Below are 19,778 nucleotides of genomic sequence, written 5' to 3'. Positions count from 1 at the left end.
TGGGGGAAGCTTTGCATGAACATCGGTGTTGCACACATTTCCTGAGTGGTGCAAACGCCTTCTGGCCACTTCCTCTTTTACGCAAGCAGTCTGTGGGCACGGCTTCTCTTTGGTTTTAATTAGATGGTTTAGAGATGTTCTTTCCCTTAGCAGGATTGTTTGTTTCCCTGGATTCTAGATTGTATCGTAACAACATGACACATGAGCATTGCTGTAGCAAGAGAAGGTAGACATTCATGCAATTGTCACGACATAAGGGTCTCGTCAGATGAGGAAAGAAGCCTTGCCAGTGGAAACCATGGGACTCTTGCAAAAGTTCCTGGGGTGTGATCTGTGGGATTCACAGAAGCAGGAAGTGCCCCGACAACTCTAAGCTCATAGAGACTTACCTTCTGTGATGCAGTGTGGTAGGCAAGAGGAGAGAAAAGGCCACTCTGTTACATGGAAGAGAATGGACCTCGAACGTGTGATTAATGCTTGTGCCTGGTGTTTGGTTGGGAGTGAAAAAAGAAAAAAATCCTCAAACTGACTTAGGCAAAGACAGATGTGAACAGAACACATAGTTAAAAAGTAAGTGAGAGACAGTGGGGACTGAGGAAAGGCCTGTCCTATTAGATTTCATTCAGCTATTTTTTTTTTCTGTGAGGTCTTAATACAAGGCTTCAAACTCAGAATATATCGCAGGCTGACCTGGAACTTTCCACCGTCCTGCTCCCATCCCCTGAGTGCTGAGAATGTAGCGTGTCTGTCACACTCACTGCTGAGAATGTAGTGTCTATCACACTCACCGCTGAGAATGTAACATGTCTGTCACACTCACTGCTGAGAATGTAGCATGTCTGTCACACTCACCGCTGAGAATGTAGCGTGTCTATCACACTCACTGCTGATACTGTAACATGTCTGTCACACTCACTGCTGAGAATGTAGCGTGTCTGTCACACTCACTGCTGAGAATGTAGCGTGTCTGTCACACTCACTGCTGAGAATGTAGCATGTCTATCACACTCACCGCTGAGAATGTAGTATGTCTGTCACACTCACTGCTGAGAATGTAGTGTGTCTGTCACACTCACCGCTGAGAATGTAGCATGTCTGTCACACTCACTGCTGAGAATGTAGTGTGTCTGTCACACTCACCGCTGAGAATGTAGCATGTCTGTCACACTCACTGCTGAGACTGTAGCATGTGCCACCACACTGACATCCAATTTTTTGTTTTTTGTTTTTATTGTACACACCCAGGCCTTCCATCTTAAGTGTTTAGTCAGAATTCAAAGAGTGATCTCCAGGGCTGCCTTCTTCCACGTTGGAATGCAATAGGTAAGAGAAAGTCTCTTCAGAGTCCAGATTTGACATAGGTCATTTTCTCATCTCAGAAATGTAGTTGGGAAGATAGGCTGTGGGACTGGTTTAAGTGAACCTGAGCTTGACCCTGGCATTGTAGATGGGAGTTGAACCCATTGTGACAGAGCGCTGTTAGTGGAGGTGGTTGAGAAAATAGTCAAATGCACCTGCTGTTTACAGGATTGGATTTGGAACATAGAAAGCAGATGTGTGCGTGTATTTACATATGTGAAATATACACATTTATGTATATATATGAGATATATATGTATATAAGTTAATGAGACACATATATACAACATATGTATATAGTAACAATATTGTACAATATCATACAATATATACATACACAATATATAATATATTATACTATACTGTATATATATATTGTTATATTGTAGCTGAAACATCTCATATTAGTTTTCATTTCTGGCTGAAGTGGCGTTTCCATTGTCTATTAGCAATGTGCTGTGGGCATTGGGCTGAAGTCTTAAGGTATAGGTGTGGCCATCCAGGTACGTCCCTTCCCCTTTGGTTCTGTATTGGAAGTGTTTGAGATCATCTTGGTCCATCATAAGCAATGAAGAGGAGCAGAGACTCAGGTTAGATGAGTAACAGGAACAAGAAATAAATTCGTGGTGAAGTCAGGGACAGTGGAGTCATTCCTTGTTGTGACAGAGTTTGTCCTGCCTAGTACATTGCAGTCAGAAATTATTTCAGGACTCGCTCATGAAATCTTATATTTGTATAAATCTTTGACTTAGCAAAATAATTTTAATTTGAGACCTCATCTCCATGATAGTCCTGTGTGAGAAATGTTTCCTGGGAAAGCCCAAGGAAAGTCCCCAAACGCTCTGACGTCGATGTAACCATGCTTGCTCTTCTTTATTGGCTTTGTGTGTGTTCAGCAATATAGTTATGCCGCATGTGAGACTCTCGCTATCAAAACAAATGCTTCCAGTTTACTGGCATTTTATTTGGTGGCCTCAGAAGAACTTTCCCCTTCACTTTATACCTCTCCTAGAGTAAGTAGCCAGCACTGAACATGTCCAGGCTTTTGGCCATGGCTGCTCCTTTTTGGAAAGCTGAAATGGGGATCTGGTTATCCACTCTGTCTTCATTGCTTCTTGTTCAGGGCCAGTGGAATTGCCCTCAGAGGGAATTGCAAGGGAATACAAGGAAGCTGTCGTTGCACACCAAGCCAACAATAGCCAGGACTGTAACTGAGGCACGGATGAGGAGGACAGAGGGAGACCTACGGTTTCCCTTGGGTGAGAAGGTAGCAGAAGGCTGGGGATGGGGAGTGGAGGCGAATGAAGGCTGTGGAATGAGGGGCAGCTGCGTGCACTGGGCTGTAGCAGCAGCAGAGGGGTGACAGGGTGTGCTCCAGGTGTCAAGTCCCCATCTGGCACGGCCACCCAGCAGCTGTGGAACCTTGTGTACGTTACTCTCTCTGAACCTTGGGCTTTCCTCTGATAAACTGGGAATAATAGTACCCATTTCACAAGAATGTTCTGAGGATAGATGGAGTTACCAAATGTCAAGTTCTTAGAACAGTATTTACCATAAGGGCTTGGTAATATTAGCCGCCACCATCCACCTTATTCACTGTTATTCTCTCTACCACCGGCTTGCTCAAGCTCCCATCTTCTCTTAGTCAGATAGCTCAAAGTCCTCTGCAAGAACTCCTTTCAGAGGTATTTCTGTGTCATCTTCAATCTCTTCCCCATCCAGTGATCTTTTAAAGTCTCGTCAAATTAACTTCTCCACTTAGCACCTCTCAGTAACTCCTCCTTTGTTTCCCTGGCGTTGCCTTCCAAGGGGAAGGCTCCCTATTGGTGCACTACTTACCTGTCCACCTCCTTCCTCATTCTGCCAAGTCAGAAATGGAGTCGTTTACCTAAGCTTGGAAGTATCACTGGCCTCAGTACCCTGCCCTCCCCCAGCTTGAGAGCAAGTTTCCTACAGAGAGATAGTTTTTAGCTCATCCATGGGCAGGCTCTGTCCTACTGTGTGGAAGGCCTAGCAAGGCTCAGCTTCACCTGTGATGGTATGTTCCATCATTAGGGCAATTAACTAGTTTACTAATATAGCAGGCTTTCTTTTGGGCCACCAACCAGCTCCCAAATATTATTAGTTATGAATGCTCTGCTTTAGCTTAGGCTTGTTTCTTGCTAGCTCTTATAACTTGTATTAACCTGTTTCTCTTCATCTATGTTTTGCCTTGGGCCTTTTTACCTTTCTTTCATTCTGTGTGTCCTACTTTCACTGTCCTCTGTGCCTAGCTGGCTGGTCCCCTGGTGGGCTTCCTCTTCTCCCGAGCCTACATCTCTCCTCCTACTTATTCTCTTTGCCTGCCAGCCTTGCCTATCCCTCTCCTGCCTAGCTATTGGCCATCCAGCTTTTTATTAGACCAATCAGGTGCCTTAGGCAGGCAAAACAACACATCTTTATATAATTAAACAAATGCAGCATAAGCAAATGTAACACATCTTTACATCGTTAAACAAATGCAACACATCTTTGCCTAGTTAAAGTAATAGTCCACAACAGACTAATGAGCTCACGCCATGGCCTCTAGCTTTGCTTTTACGGGCATCAGAGATGTCACATTGATTCCCAGGTAGCTCTTCCCTCTTCCTTTGTGTTTCTAGTGGTCCACGGTAGAAAAGTAGCTGTAAGAGGAAAGCGGTGAAGACTGTCTGTGCTGTGTTAGGAAGTGAGCTGCATTGGAACTTGTGCCCTAGTAGGCTGGCTCAACAATATGACTAAATAGCAATATGTCTGATTGAAGGTCTTCTGAATAGCTTTTTGGTTAGGACAATAGGAATGGAAGCATGTTTCCCCTTTGAATGAAAAACAACAGTAAAGAAGAAGTATTCAGAGCATATCCATGAAGGGTAACCTCATTCCTTGACCCCGCCCAAGCTGTGCAGCTTTTACCATCTGTGATTACATTATAGCAGTGTCCATGGAAAGGTACAACCCTTACTGCATGTAAAGGTTGCACAGAAGCTGGTCTGACTACAGTCCACAACTGGCTCTTCACTTGTACAGAACCCAGGCTTGTAGGCGTTTCTTAAAAACTCTGGCTGTGCTTTTGACTGTCTTTCAGCATTATGCAAATTTAACCTCTGCATTAGTAGCTTAGATGAAAACCACAAAAAAATTAAGAATGAGTATAACACAAATCTTAAATGGTCTTAATAATAAAAAACTGGAGAGCCAGATATTTGACTGAAAGCTGGAAGATCAGAGAGACAGTTCAAGCCACAGCCACCTCACCTTGATAACTTCTCAGTTGATTCTGTTTCCTCAAACTGGAAGCCTCTGAGTTCTCATCCAAATGGATCTCAGCTGAACTGCTGCTAAAAGCCTAAAAGCTTAAGAAGCTAAAGTTTCTGGTCCTCACAGCCTTATATACCTTTCTGCTTCCTGCCATTACTTCCTGGGATTAAAGGCCTGTGTCACCATGCCTGGCTATTTCCAGTGTGGCCTTGAACTCACAGAGATCCAGATGGATCTCTGCCTCCAGAATGCTAGGATTAAAGGCATGTGCTACCACTGACCTAACCTTTATGTTTAATATAGTGGCTGTTCTGTTCTCTGACCCCCAGATAAGTTTATTGGGGTGCATAATATATCAACCACAAATGAGACTTTTTTTTTTTTTTTTTTTTTTTTTTTTTTTTTTTTTTTCCTCTTCTATTGCATTTTTTTTTCTTTTTTTTTATATTGTTAATTATTTTCTATAAATGCAACCTGCTGAGTCTGTCTAGTGTGGCTTATATACTTTTAAGGGCTGACTACTTGGGATTGAATAACCATTTAGCTCATGGATCTTTGAGGAAGACTAATTCTCCCTCTCTTGAGTTGCCTTTGGTCTTCTTCCGGGGTTGGGGCCTTGTGTGATTTCTGTCATCCACACTGTCACCTCTCAGGTCCTGTTTAGGCAGCCACAGTGCTGAGATTCCATGGCGCAGCTTCCCTGTGGTGTCTGGAAGACACAGTCTTGCAGTAGACTTCCTGCTCCTCTGCTTCTTATAGTGTCCCCAGCATGTTTCCCTGCTGCTCCCTGAGCCTTAGGTGCAGGGACTGTGTGTTGTCGATATGCACTGGGGCTGGGCACCCACAGGGAGTTCTTCTCTGCAATTTGACTGGTTGTGCTTTTCCATAATGCTTTTCCATCTGCTATGAAAAGAAGTCTCTTTGATGAGGCTGAGAGCTACACTCCTCTGTGGATGTAAGGATACGCATTTAGAACGCAGTTAGAAATTATTCTGGTTTAGGAAAGAGGCCGTTATATGCTCCCCTCTGAGATCTATGAACTCACTAGCCAGGTGTGGTTGTCTAGGTTTACATTACCAGGCCTAATTTCCCTCCTGCTCAGTCAGCCTTAAGTCCAATTAAACAGCTCTTGGTTACTGCCAAGATATCAGTGCCACAATCACACTTTTAGAGATATCTTGCCATATGGATCATTATTGTGATTTATAGGCATAATAACTTATGTGGGACTATTGAATGCTCCCCCTCCCCCTTGGCAGCTTGCACAGCACCGTCCAGTACTATGAAAGCTGGTTCTCAGGGAGGAGGCTTTCTGGTGAGATCACTCCTGAGTCCTCCAAGTCTTGTGTCCAAAGCACATGATTTATTCAGCAGTAGGGACTTATCTTCAACTTCTGGGAGGCAACCAAGGCAGCAGCAATAGCATCTATTGTTTTAGAAATCTCTTGGACTCCTCTGACCGACAACTTGAAAGGAGATTTCTTGTGTGTGTTGCTGGGGATTTGGTTGGATAGTCTATGGATCTTGGGGAAGGCATTATCATCCCAACTGGTATAACTTCATTTAAACTATATACATATGTATACACTTGTTTGTATTATATATAGTCAGATGAATATAAAATAATGATTCTTTATGGCATTTTCAACCATCCTTAGTGTAATTTATATACATACACAATGATTGCTATTCAGCTATAAAGGAAAATTAAATCACAAAATTTGCTGGCAAATTGATGAAACTTGAAAATAATATATTGAGCGAGGTAACCCAGATCCAGAAAGATAAGTTCTGCATATTCTCTCTCCCCTGCGTTTCCTGGCTCCAAATCTTTAGATGTGAGTATAACCTGCTGTAACCACAGAAATGGGGAAAGTAAAGAGGCCGTGGGAGGAAGGGGGAGGGGCACTAGAGAGGAGACTAGCAGGATAGAGATTATATGAAGGGGAGAAAGCAGGGGGGCTTTGATTGGGGAGTGGGGAGGGGGTCAATAAAAGCACCCCTTATCCTTGATATATTAATTCTATATTTCATCATGTCTTATTATTTCAATTTTATTATGCTATCTTTGTGGGCAAGATAGAGTCAAGCTTCATGGGAATATAGATAAATGGATTTATAAGTGCTTAAATAAAATTTTAATGTATTTTCAAAGACTCATACAAAGATGACTAAAACATATTTAATGTATAGTGTATATAGTACATGTGTCCATGTGAACATGTGTGCTATCCACCTTCAGTCAGTTGTTTTTTGAGACAGGGACTCTCATTGTCCTGTAACTTGACAAGTAGGCTTAGGTTGACTGTCCCGTGGGCCCCAGGCTCCTGCCTGTCTCTGCCTCCCCAATGCTGAGATTAAGGTGACACCCCCGCCCCCATTTTTGGACCTGTGTTCTGAGGATGGAAGTCAGACCCTTGTGTGGCAAGGCAAACACTTTACTAATTGAGTTTCTCCCCAGACCCCTGCATTTCATATAATGACTGAACAAAGCTCTATTAATCTGTAGAAAGCTCATTGGTTATGTCCCAGGCTTCATTGTTTCAGTGATAATTTTGTTTCCTGTAGGCTTGCCCCCCTTTATTTTATTTTATCTATTTTATTTTACAATACTATTCAGTTCTACATAACAGTCACAGATTTCCTTGTTCTCCCCCTTCCTGCCCCCCTCCCCTTCCCCCCAGCCCACCGCCCTTTCCCACCACCTCCAGATCAAGGCCACCCCTGAGGACTGAGATCGACCTGATAGACTCAGTCCAGGCAGGTCCAGTCCCCTCCTCCCAGATTGAGCCAAGTGTCCCTGTATAAGTCCCAGGTTTCAAACAGCTATCTCATGCAGCGAGCCCAGGACCTGGTACCACTGCCTAGATGCCTCCCAAACAGATCAAGCCAATCAACTGTCTCACCTATTCAGAGGGCCTGATCCAGTTGGGGCCCCTCAGCCTTTGGTTCATAGTTCATGTGTTTCCATTCGTTTGGCTATTTGTCCCTGTGCTTTATCCAACCTTGGTTTCAACAATTCTCGCTCATATAAACCCTCCTCTTTCTCGCTAATTAGACTCCCAGCGCTCCACCCGGGGCCTAGCCATGGATGTCTGCATCCAGATTCCTCAGTACTTGGATGGGGTTTCTGGCACAACTATTAGGGTGTTTGGCCATTCCATCACCAGAGTAGGTCAGTCCCGCTGTCTCTCGACCATTGCCAGCAGTCTTTTGTGGGGGTATCTTTGTGGATTTCTGTGGGCCTCTCTAGCACTTTGTTTCTTTCTTTTCTCATGTGGTCTTCATTTACCATGGTCTCCTATTCCTTGTTCTCCTCTCTGTTCTTGATCCAGCTGGGATCTCCTGCTCTCTTTCCCTCGCCCTCGCCGTTCATTGCTCCCACTCATGTCCAGGCTGTTCATGTAGATCTCATCCATTTCTCTGCCATTGGGTGATCCCCGTGTCTTTCTTGGGGTCCTGTTTTCCAGGCAGCCTCACTGGTGATGTGAGTAGCAGTCCAGTCATCCTTGTTCCACATCTAGTATCCTCCTATGAGTGAGTACATACCATATTTGTCTTTCTGAGTCTGGGTTACCTCACTCAGGATGATTTTTTCTAGATCCATTCATTTGACAAAGAAGCCAAAAGTGTACAATGGAAAAAAGAAAGCATCTTCAACAAATGGTGCTGGCATAAATGGATATCAACATGTAGAAGGCTGCAAATAGATCCATATCTGTCACCATGCACAAAACTTAAGTCCAAGTGGATCAAGGACCTCAACATAAATCCAGCTACTCTGAACCTGCTAGAAGAGAAAGTGGGAAGTAGTCTTGAATGCATTGGCATAGGAGATCACTTCCTAAATATAACACCAGTAGCACAGGCACTGAGAGAAACAATCAATCAATGGGACCTCTTGAAACTGAGAAGCTTTTGTAGAGCAAAGGATATAGTCAACAAGGCAAAGCGACAGCCTAGAGAATGGGAAAAGATCTTCACCAACCCCACATCTGACAGAGGACTGATATCCAGAATATATAAGGAACTCAAGAAATTAGACATCAAAACGACCAACAGTCCAATTAAGAAATGGGCTATAGAACTAAACAGAGAATTCTCAACAGAGGAAACTCAAATGGCTGAAAGACATTTAAGGAATTGCTCAACATCCCTAATCATCAGGGAAATGCAAATCAAGACGGCTAAGATAAAAAACACTGAGGACACTTTATGCTGGAGAGGATGTGGAACTTGGGGAACTCTTCTCCACTGCTGGTGGGAATGCAAGCTTGTACAACCACTTTGGAAATCAATATGGCGCTTTCTTAGAAAATTGGGAATCAATCTCCCCCAAGATCCAGCTATACCACTCTTGGGCATATACCCAAGAAATGCTCAATCATACCACAAGAGCACTTGCTCAGCTATGTTTATATCAGCATTGTTTGTAATAGCCAAAACCTGGAAACAACCTAGATGCCCTTCAACTGAAGAATGGATAAATAAATTGTGGCACATATACACAATGGAATACTACTCAGCAGAGAAAAACAATGACATCATGAGACTTGCCCCTTTTTTTAATGTATTTGTCTTTAGCTTTATAAGAATACATAATACACATGTATTTGAAACTTCCTGATGGCACAAGTTGGAAGGAATTTTTAATGATTTTGGTAATGCATGTAAGTTAAAGTAATAGTTTAGGGACACAGGAAAGCTTTTTCATATTTATATTAAAAGTAAATGCTTAGGAAAGACAACTGATTTAATAGTAGTTTCTGTAGTTTCTTTCCCCATTTCTATGGTTACTGTGGGCTATATGCACATCTAAAGATTTGGAGTCAGGAAATGTAGATTAGAGAGAATATGTAACACTCACCTTTAATAGAAGTTTCTAATGACCATTAGGTGATTAAAACTCAATATGGAAACACATTGAGATGCAGTTTCCAAAACGCTAATGGAGTGTTGGGGCACGTTAATATATGAATGTAGAACATGGGATAAACAAAGGCCTATTAATGAGCCGTGTCCATATTTTGTATTTGGATAGATTCTGAGGAGGATGCCCAGGAAGGAATAGCTATAAAAAGTCATAGAGAAGCTGTAGGATTTGGGAATGGGAATCAGGGACAGAAGGTGTGGTGTGTTCTATGAGAAGCATTCAAATATTGGAATACTACCACCAGGGAAGGCCTTAGACTTAGTGTTAGTGACAGAGGCCCATGCCTTAACATAGAGCAAGAGATTACAGTGAGACAAATTTACATTTTTTTTGTAATAAAGATTGTTTCCAGTAATTCTATTCTGAAATAAGGACAGGCTACCTTGTAAGCATCTCAGAAGATCTCCAGACAAAGAATCCCTTGTCTTCCCCCACGCCCTGGCACCTGTGAGGGGTGAGGGAGCTAACCTTCTCCCTTACCAGCTGCAGCACTCAGGAAAGCGGGCCCTGTACTTCGCCTGGGCAGCACATTAGAGCTGACCCTGTTGACAGGGACATGGGTGAGCTGGCCCTGAGAACACAAGTGTAGGAGATCTGGCCCCACCCCTCATCTGTCATATGGCGACATGGGCAAGGGAGAGAGGCACCTGCAAGCCCTCACTGCCTGTGGCGGCTGGGAGAGCTGGCCCTGACCCTCATCAGCTGCAGCGCTCCGGAGAGTGGCCCCTGCACTTTGCCAGGGCAGCATCATAGAGCTGGCCTGGTGGTGTAGGTGTGGGTGAGCCGGCCCTGAGGGCTTGTGGCTATATGGGTGAACTGGCAGGGACAATGCTGGAGCGCTCCCCCTAGTGGTGAGAATGGGGGAGAGCTGGTGGGCTGACCAATCTGCAACGACCCAGTCCCAGAAACAGAGCATCCATCCCATCTATGATCTGCTGGAGCACTTGAAGGGGCAGGTCCTGCAGATGCAAAGCTGCAGGATGTCCACAACACAAAGCAACAATAGGGTATCCAAGAGGAGTCCTAGTGAGGGCCCAGTGTCAATGGTGTAGCAGAACCCCGAGGCCTCAAAGCAGACCAATGACTCTTTGCAAGGAATGCTTGCAAGTAAAGATATATGGATAAAGGGTCTACTGTGTGACTCACTGTGTCACACTACAGCTTCCATGACGAGATTTTTCTTTTTTCTCTTAATTTTTATTTTATTTTATTTTATTTTATTTTATTTTATTTTATTTTATTTTATTTCGGGAGGCAGATTGCAAGAGCAGAGGGTGGATATGAAGGGATGGGGAGGTAAATGGGATGGAGATGCATAATGTGAAAGACACAATAAATTTTTAAAAAGTTAAAAAAAAAGAAATCTCTTGTCAATTTCCAAAAGGGGTCGTACTTTGGGGAGACAGACTGATCATCATCCAAATGCCTTAAGTCTGTGTATCTCAGCATGAGCTCAGGGATACTCAAGCAAGACAGTGGGTGCTCCTGCAATATCTACCAAAGAGTGCATAGGAGGACAAAAAACTCAGAAGCCAACTTGTGTGTGATGACCCATGACTACATGGGTGATATGACACTCAGTCATTTGCCTAGAATTAGGACAATGTTATCTTGGGATGTGTGAAGGTCTTGGCTACATGGAGCTTAGGACTTCTTAGATAGCTAACTGCTCACTTTGCTATGGTATAACCTATGCTAGGGTTTGTATGTTTAAGAGTTATAACGGGCAGTGCCTTGATCCAAACTAACATGATGCTATCTCTTTTTCAGGACAATCGTATCCACACGTCCAAATACAACATTCTCACATTCTTGCCAATTAATTTATTTGAGCAGTTCCAAAGAGTGGCAAATGCCTATTTCCTTTTCCTCCTGATACTACAGGTAATCTTTAAGCTGTATTCCTTCATTATCTATTTGTTGAAAGTACTCATATAATTTTAAAACGTAAGTTAATTTACTTAGTAAACATTCATGATTACATAGGACCACTCTTATTAGATTTTTAATGTTATTACTGCTTTTTGTCTTAAAAATGAGAGGGCCAAGAATAGATAAAACAAAACCAGTACATTTATCTTAAACACCTAAGTCATTGTAATATGTACTTTTATTTGAACTGTATAAAAGTCTCACCTTTATTTGAACCATATAGAAGTCTAATAATTGCTGCTCATGGCCTCTTCCTTTCCTTATCATTTTCCTACATTGACAGCGTGGGGGTTCCTAATACTATAAAGGTTGTGGAACTTGGCAAATTTCCCTTTAATCCAAGAACAATGGCATATTGTGTGCATTCATTAAATACATGATGTCAATATAAATTATTTCACTGTATTTATATTTTTGAGTGGTTAATTAGTCATTAATAATCTTCCCCCTTTTAACTAAAATTGGACTTAAATGAAATGTCAACTTGTATTGGTGTTTTGGGAAGGAAAAAAAGGCATATATTAAGAAAGATTCATACACACATCAATAATTCATATCAGCCAGTGACTTATTTAGTTTTAGTTTTGGATAGTTTAATTAGATCAGATTGGTAGTTCCATGTGAGATTGTGAACTATTTAAAAGAGCTATAAGGATGGCCCGGCTACAGGAGATCTAGATGAAGAGTGTTGAGTACGATATTGAGTTGAAAAACTATGTGTGTTAATCTTTTGATTATAAGTGCCAGATATCTGTGTTAGCTTCAGCAGATGATGAATATATTCCAAGATGTATCTCCTTTCATGTGTGACTGGATTCACAGACAGTAACCACTGCAGTAGGACAAGGCTTCGATTTCTCTGTTTTCTTCCATATTGTCAGGTCCCGACAGCTTCACCACTTATCTCCCAAGCTGTCCAACTCCTGTGAAGGAAGAAGGGAGAGAGAGGAGAGAGAGAGAGAGAGAGAGAGAGAGAGAGAGAGAGAGAGAGAACATCACTTTTCTCATTTTTTCCTGTTGGTATTAGCTCTGATTGCATCTGTCTCCTAAGCCAATCATTGTTGCTCAAGAATTTGTACAGTTATTATCTTGAGCATGTGTCAAAACCTGTTTCAGAATGGAGTCAGTTTACTAAAAGTAAAAGAACTTAAATTAGAAGTTTGAAAGTTCCCTAAGGAAAAAAAAAAAGATATAGTTGGGAGTAACTGGATACTGATTGTGCAAAATAAAAAAAAACCAACAAAACACAAAACAAAACAAAAAAACAAAAACAAACAAAAACCTCAAAACAAAACCAAAGCCAAAAAAAAAAAAAAAAAAAAAGCAAAAAAACCAGACCAGATAAACCAACCGACCAGAAGAGCCTGATGAACAAACTGCCTTTCATGAAAGGAAGTGTAGACCCAAGGTCTCGCCTCCCCCAGTGTCATGGACTTGCTTTCGGATTCTTGATGTGACCTTTTACACCATTCCAGAATTTTGAATTTATTTCTCTAATGGCATTCACACAATTTTATATTTGGGACATTTGAGATGCCTTAGTTCAATATTATTTCTTGGTGAACATCTGGGGGCTATGGAGGTGAGATGATGTGCGAAGCCCAGAGTTAACAAGAGAGAGAAACAGTAGGATTTTCTGCTACCCACCCAATGTTTCTCCTGCATCTTCAGGGACCTATTGCTTTTGTTTTCTTATTGTGTTTCTTAAAGTTATTTTTATTTGAACTAACATGTAATAATATACATGTCTATGAGGTATAGCATGAAAATTCGGATTATGCACACAATGTGCAATGATCAAGTTAGGGTAATTAGCTTTTATATCCCCAGGCATTGACCAGTTCTTTTTATTGGGAAGCTTTGACCTCCTATCTTTTTTTTTTTAAAGTTAAATAATTATTTTATGTGCATTGGTGTTTTGCCTGCATGTATGTTTGTGTGAGGGTGTTGGAACCTCTGGAACTGGAGTTACAGACAGTTGTGGTTGCTGGAAATTGAACTCAGGACCTTTGGAAGAGCAGCCAGTACTCTTAACCACCGAGCCACCTCTCCAGCACCTTAAATTCCTATCTTCTGGTTGCTTATGTGTCCTACAGCCACTTAATGTGTTGTAGGACATTGGAGCTTGTGTCTATTACTTAATGCTCAGGGATTTTTTTATTTTTTTTTATTTATTTTTTGATATATATTTTTTATTTTACAATACCATTCAGTTCTACATATCAGCCATGGTCCCCTATTCTCCCCCCCCACGCCCTCCCCTTCCCCCCCCCCTCCTCCCCCCTCCAGACAAGTCCTCCCCGAGGTTGTGGTCATCTGTTAGACTCAGTCCAGGGAGGTCCAGTCCCTTCCTCCCAGACTAAGCCAAGTGTCGCTCAGGGATTTTTTGAGGTTTAAAAATTGTACAGAATCTATAATGTAAAATTGGTTTAGTTTTGAGTTATTTATGGGACTTGATCTCCAACCCCTGACAGTCTCTGCTGGACCCCACCTTGCTTGATGGTTCTGGAGCAGATCCCAAGTGAAGGTGACTTGATCTGAAAACACAAAAAGCACTTGTCTAAGAGAGTCACATGCTTGTTACTACGTTTGTTGTGGATAGTAGCACAGGCACAAAGGAATAGAGTGGGAGCCAAAGGAACCTAGGCACATACTTTAGCAGTGTGTGTTTCTGCTAGCATTTTCAATGCCTTAGATACTTCAGATGTAGAACTGGAATAGGAAAACAAGGACATGATATCAGCTCTGCAGGCTTTTCTGATACAGGATCACCATTCACAATGTAGTCTGGTGTGCACAGTAGGGGGAGTGTTATTCATGCGGACATGGAACCCATGGGTTCATACAAAACATTCTAGCATAGAAACTAACTCAGTTTTCAGAGCATCCAATTATTAAGATGGAAATACGTGGTTAGCCTTTGCAAGACTGAGGAGCAAAGGCTCTCTGACAGGTGCTGTTAAGAGGGGTTGGTAACTTATTGACTCAGAAGAGAGGCTGAGGGATCCATGACATGTGACAACCTACTGAAAGATGTGTGAAGGGACTCAAGGAGCCCACTTCCCAGTTTGCTTTAAGTTTTTATTTTATTTTTGTCAGGTAGTCTGAAAATTGACAGAAAGATATTTCTCTGTATGTTTTGTAGTTGAATGCATGTAATTAAACCGTTTTAGCAAGTTTACTTTTGTACAAATAGTTGAACACAACCTAATTTATTTCTGCAAGTGTTATACAGTTAATTGACGAAGATTGAGAGATGTTTTTCTTAATTGAAAAAGTCTTAAACTACTGGAAATGCTTGTTTCAGCTCATTCCAGAAATCTCTTCCCTGACGTGGTTCACCACCATTGTGCCTCTGGTCCTGGTGATCTCCATGACAGCTGTCAAGGATGCTACTGATGACTATGTGGGTATTCACTCCCAAGAATGCTTGATGTCTCAATTTCAAACAGGAAGTGGGGATGTAGCCAGTGCTGCTGAAGGGTGGTCAAGCATGAGGCAGAGGGGAAGATCTTTAATTACCAAGTTGATGCATGTGATGTTTCTTCACAATTGCATGTAGAATTTAAAATAAATCCATAATTTGATATGAGTAACTTACAATTGCCCACACATACATGGATAACACACTTGTCTTCATGTGGTATGTTTCTGTCTCCTAATGAAGTGTCTAGCATATTTCAATGTACACATTGATACTATAACATCTGAGGTTGAAAAAGAGAAGGCCTGACAGCAGTATAATGTGTGTGTATGTGTGTATATGTGTATGTACACACATACCATTTTGAAATACAAAAGGAAAAGCTCTCACTGTTATTATAGTTTATGAAATAAAAGCTTCATGTCCCTGAAAGCACTCCTGTTCATCTGTGGGTGTGCACTAATATGCTGAGGGTACTGTGAGCATGTGAGAGAAATGGAAACTGGTTCTGGGTTGACGTTCTCAAAACCTGTGTATGGTTGTCTCTGGACTATGAGGTAAACGGCATGCTGCCTGCTTAGAAGCAACTAGAAATGTGTAAGGATTAAGAGTTGTGTCTAGCTGCCTGGACTGAGTCTACCAGGTTGATCGCAGTCCTCGGGGGAGGATTTGCCCTGGAGGAGGTGGGAATGGGGGGTGGACTGGGGTAAAGGGAGGGGGTGGGAGGGGGGAGAATAGGGGAACCCATGGCTGATATGTAGAACTGAATGGTATTGTAAAATAAAATAAATAAAATTAAAAGAAAAGAGTGTCTAGCATACAGCATGTACATATGAGCGCACACACACACACACACACACAACACACACACACACACACACACAGAGGATTTCCATGGTGATATGTCTGCCAGGATGAGATGAGTGTTGATTAGCTGTGCATAAACTCTACTCAAAGTAAGTGCAAGCTGTGTTCACATCGGATGGACAGCCACATGGTCCACACAGACGAACTCAGAGTGTGCTCCGTGTTGCTGTTAAGATCAATGATGACTTAAGATGTTCTTTCCTAATTTTTTTTTTTTTAGTTTCGTCATAAGAGTGATAACCAAGTGAATAACCGACAGTCTGAAGTGCTCATTGATAGCAGGTAAGACGTGCGTTCATTCTTTGGGCTTTTATTAAGATTTCTGGGGGCTCCCAGACAGGTCTTAATGTTTCTATTTAATTAAGTGTGTATTTCTGTCCTTCTTTAATTGATTAGAAATTGATTCTTTGGGAGTATATTTTGTGGAACACAGACATATCTTTAATTTTGTATTTCCAAGTAGGCAGAGGTCGCAGGACTTTATACACCCCCCACAGAAGAATTTAGAACACATTATCTACAATGACATGAATTTTCCTTGTATTTAATTTCATGTGTTAATGAACACCATCTGTAGAAACAGTACTAATATAAGTAGTGATTTCAAACATGAGTATATATACCCATACAACAGTGAAAACACTAAAAAGTTTAGAGGGAAATCTTCAAGCTCCCTTCCAATGTTTCTTTTTATTTTACTTATTTTTGTATGGACCACTTTTCATATCTTTTAAATTTTAATGAATTTTAAAAATTCATTAGCTTATTAGCTTATACGGTAGTAGGTTTCTTTTTCCCAGACATGTTTCATTTGTTTGAGTCTCCATCGTCCCTGCCCTCCTTTCCCGCTGCACACTTCCACCCCCAGCATTTTCCCACTCCAGCTCTCCCATTGTCTTCCCACCTCCTCCTTTAAAACTTCTGTTTTTCCAGTCTCATGGGTTCCTTTCTAGGGTTGTGGGCTCTATCAGAATTTATTCCCATTTGGATACTCATACTTAACAGTTAGAGGCTAGGATCAACCTATGAGAGAGAATATACAGATTTGTCTTAACCATTGAGCCTGGGTCACTTGGCTTAATAGAATGTCCCACCGAGAGATGGCTCAGTGGGTAAGAACATTTGCTGTTCTTCCAGAAGACAAGAGTTTGATTCCCAGAACTTGCAACCGGCAGCTCACAATTGCCCATGACTTTAGCTCTAGGGGGATCAAATATATCTGACTTCCGACCTCCGAGGACACCTGCACTCATGTGCACACCCACATAATTAAGAATAATAAAATAATTTTGAAAAAAGGCTAATTTCAGGGCCAGAGAAATGGCTCAGTAGTTAAGAGCCCCTGTTGTTACAGAAGATTTGGTTCAATTCCCAGCACCCATATGATGTCTCACAACTGTCTGTAACTCCAGTTCCGAGGGATCCAATGCCCTTTGCATGTACTAGTTACACACATATGTGTACAGACTATGTGGGTAAAACATCAACACACAGAATAAAATAAATTAAAAAAAACTAGTTTCAACATTTCCCTGCAAATTACACAATTCTGTTTTTTCTCCTGGGTTAAATGGAATTCTATTGTGTGTGTATACTTACCACACTGTCAAGATTCATTGATCTGTTGATGGACATCTAGGCTGATTCCATTTCCTAGCTATTGTGAAAATAGCAACAATAAGCATGGATGTGCAGGTATTTCTGTGGTAGCACATAGAGACCTTGGGTATATGCCTGAATGTGACAATTACATTCTGTTGGAGCTCCATCTTAAGTCTTTGCAAAGCCACCACATGATTTCCACAGTGACTGTACTAGTTTACTCTCCTACCAACTGTGAGTAAGGGGTCTCTAAACCTGCGTTCTCACCAGCATTTGTTGTCATTTATTTTCTTGATGATGGCCTTTCAGACTAGTGTGAGATATAATCTCAAAGTGGTTTTAATTTGCTTTATTTCGATGGCTAGAGAGTTTCCTAGCTGCTTGCATTCTTCTTTAAAATGCGTTTCCTTAGATCATTGGCCCATTGATTGATTGGCAGGTTTTTTTTTTTAGGCATTTAATTTATGCAATTATTTATATATATTCTAAATATTAATCCTTTGTCTGAGGCATAGCTCACAAAGATTTTCCCCTATTGTGCAGGCTTTCTGTTTCTTCTGTTGGCAGTTCCTTTTGTTTTACAGATGCTTTTTAATTTCATGTATTACTATTTACCAGTTCTTGGTCCTGTTTCTTGTGCTACTAGGATCCTATTCAGAAATTTGTTGTTTACACCTATGTTCTGAAATGTTTCCTCTGTGTTTTATTTTAGCAGTTTTAGTGTTCTAGGTTTTAAATTAAAGTCTTTGATGCAATTTGAAAAGATCGTTTTTGTGCATGATGAAAAATTTGGATCTGTTTTCATTCTTCAGGTGGATATCCAGTTTTGCTAACATTGTTTGTTGAAAGGCTGTCTTTTTTTTCCAGTAAATGTTTTTGACTCCTTTGTCAAAAATTAAGTGGCCACAGCTGTGTGCGTTATCTATGGGTATTTTATCATGTTCCATTAGTTTATAGAACTGTCTTCATGCTGCTAACACCACGCTGTCTTTATCACTATGGATCTGTAGAACAGTTTGAGGTCGGGTAATATGGTGCCTCTGACTGTGTTCTTTCTGCTTAGAATTGCTTTGGCTATATGTGATATTCTGTCTTTCTGTATGGAATTTAGACTTTTCCCTACATCTCTGAAAAATGTCATTGGGATATTGGTAGAGATTGCATTGAATCAGTAGATTACTTTTGGTGGGATAGTCATGTTCTCAATATGAATTCTGAACATCCAGGAGCACGGGAGTCTTTCCATTATCTGGTGCCTTTTTCAGCTTCATTTTTCAGAGTCTTAAAGTTTACCTTCTTGCTTAGGTTTATCCCTGCATATTTTTGAAGTTTTTGTGAATGAATATTTTTCCTGATTTCTTTTTCAGGAAGTTTGTTGTTAGTGCATATAAAAACTGTTGATTATTACATATTGATCTTGTATCTTGCTATTGTTACTTTACTGAAACTCTTTATCAGCTTCAAGAGTTTTTTTTTTTTCTTGATGGAGTTCACTTGAGTCTTTTAAGTATAGAATTATGCTGTCTTCAAATAGGGTAGTTTAATTGATCCTTTTTCAATTTTTACTCCATTTATATTTTCTCTTGACTTACTGTGCTTCCCCACTAAGAGCACTGCATTGAGTAAGACTGGAGGGAATGAGCACCCTTGTCTTGTACTAGATTTTAAAGGAATTGGTATAATGCTGGTCATAGGCTTTTCATATGTAGCCTTTATTACACTGAGCTGTCTTCTGCCTACTCCTGGTTTCACCAGAACTTGTTTTTTTCCCCTTTGGTTTTTTGAGACAGAGTTTCTCCGTGTAGCCCTGGCTGTCCTGGCACTCACCCTGTAGACCCGGCTGGTCTCAGACTCACAGAGATCTGCCTGCCTCTGCCTCCCGAGTGCTGGAATTAAATAAGTCTGTTAATGTGGTATATTGTGTTTATTGATTTGGTATATTGAACCTATCTTGTATCTTTGGGGTGAAATCATTTTGCTTATGATAAACAATCCTCTTAATGTGACTTTGAATTCAATTAGAAAGCGTTTTGTTGAAGATCATGTCCATCAGGGAGATTGGTTTATAGTTTTCTTTCTTTGTCTGGGTTTGGCATCAGAGTTATAATGGCATTCTAGGATGAGTTTGATAGTGTTCCCTCCCTGAGTTATAATGATGTCATGGGATGGGTTTGGTAGTATTCCCTCACTGAGTTATAATGATGTCATAGGATGGGTTTGGTAGTATTCCCTCCTTGAGTTATAGTGGCATCATAAGATGATTTTGGTAGTGTTCCCTCCCTATTCTATAGAAAAATTTGTAGAATTCAGCAGTAAAACCATCTACCCCTATGTATGGTGACAATTTGGGGGCCCAATTTTGTGCAAGTATTGTGCAGATAAAGA

General features: G+C 41.1%; 1 protein-coding gene across 1 annotated transcript in view; it reads left to right on the top strand.

Moving 5' to 3' along the window:
* The window catches only part of Atp8b4 (ATPase phospholipid transporting 8B4 (putative)), a 203,801-nt gene that overhangs the window by 45,795 nt on the left and 138,228 nt on the right, over window positions 1-19,778 (top strand). The window contains 3 exon segments of the mRNA XM_028892728.2: window positions 11,339-11,452; window positions 14,808-14,906; window positions 16,012-16,073. Coding sequence (XP_028748561.1) covers window positions 11,339-11,452; window positions 14,808-14,906; window positions 16,012-16,073 — 275 coding nt within the window.

This window comes from Peromyscus leucopus, chromosome 4, assembly GCF_004664715.2.
Source record: "Peromyscus leucopus breed LL Stock chromosome 4, UCI_PerLeu_2.1, whole genome shotgun sequence".
In the NCBI taxonomy this organism is placed as follows: domain Eukaryota; kingdom Metazoa; phylum Chordata; class Mammalia; order Rodentia; family Cricetidae; genus Peromyscus; species Peromyscus leucopus.
The sequence above is the reverse complement of the archived record's forward strand: the minus strand, read 5'-3'. Positions and strand labels throughout refer to the sequence as shown.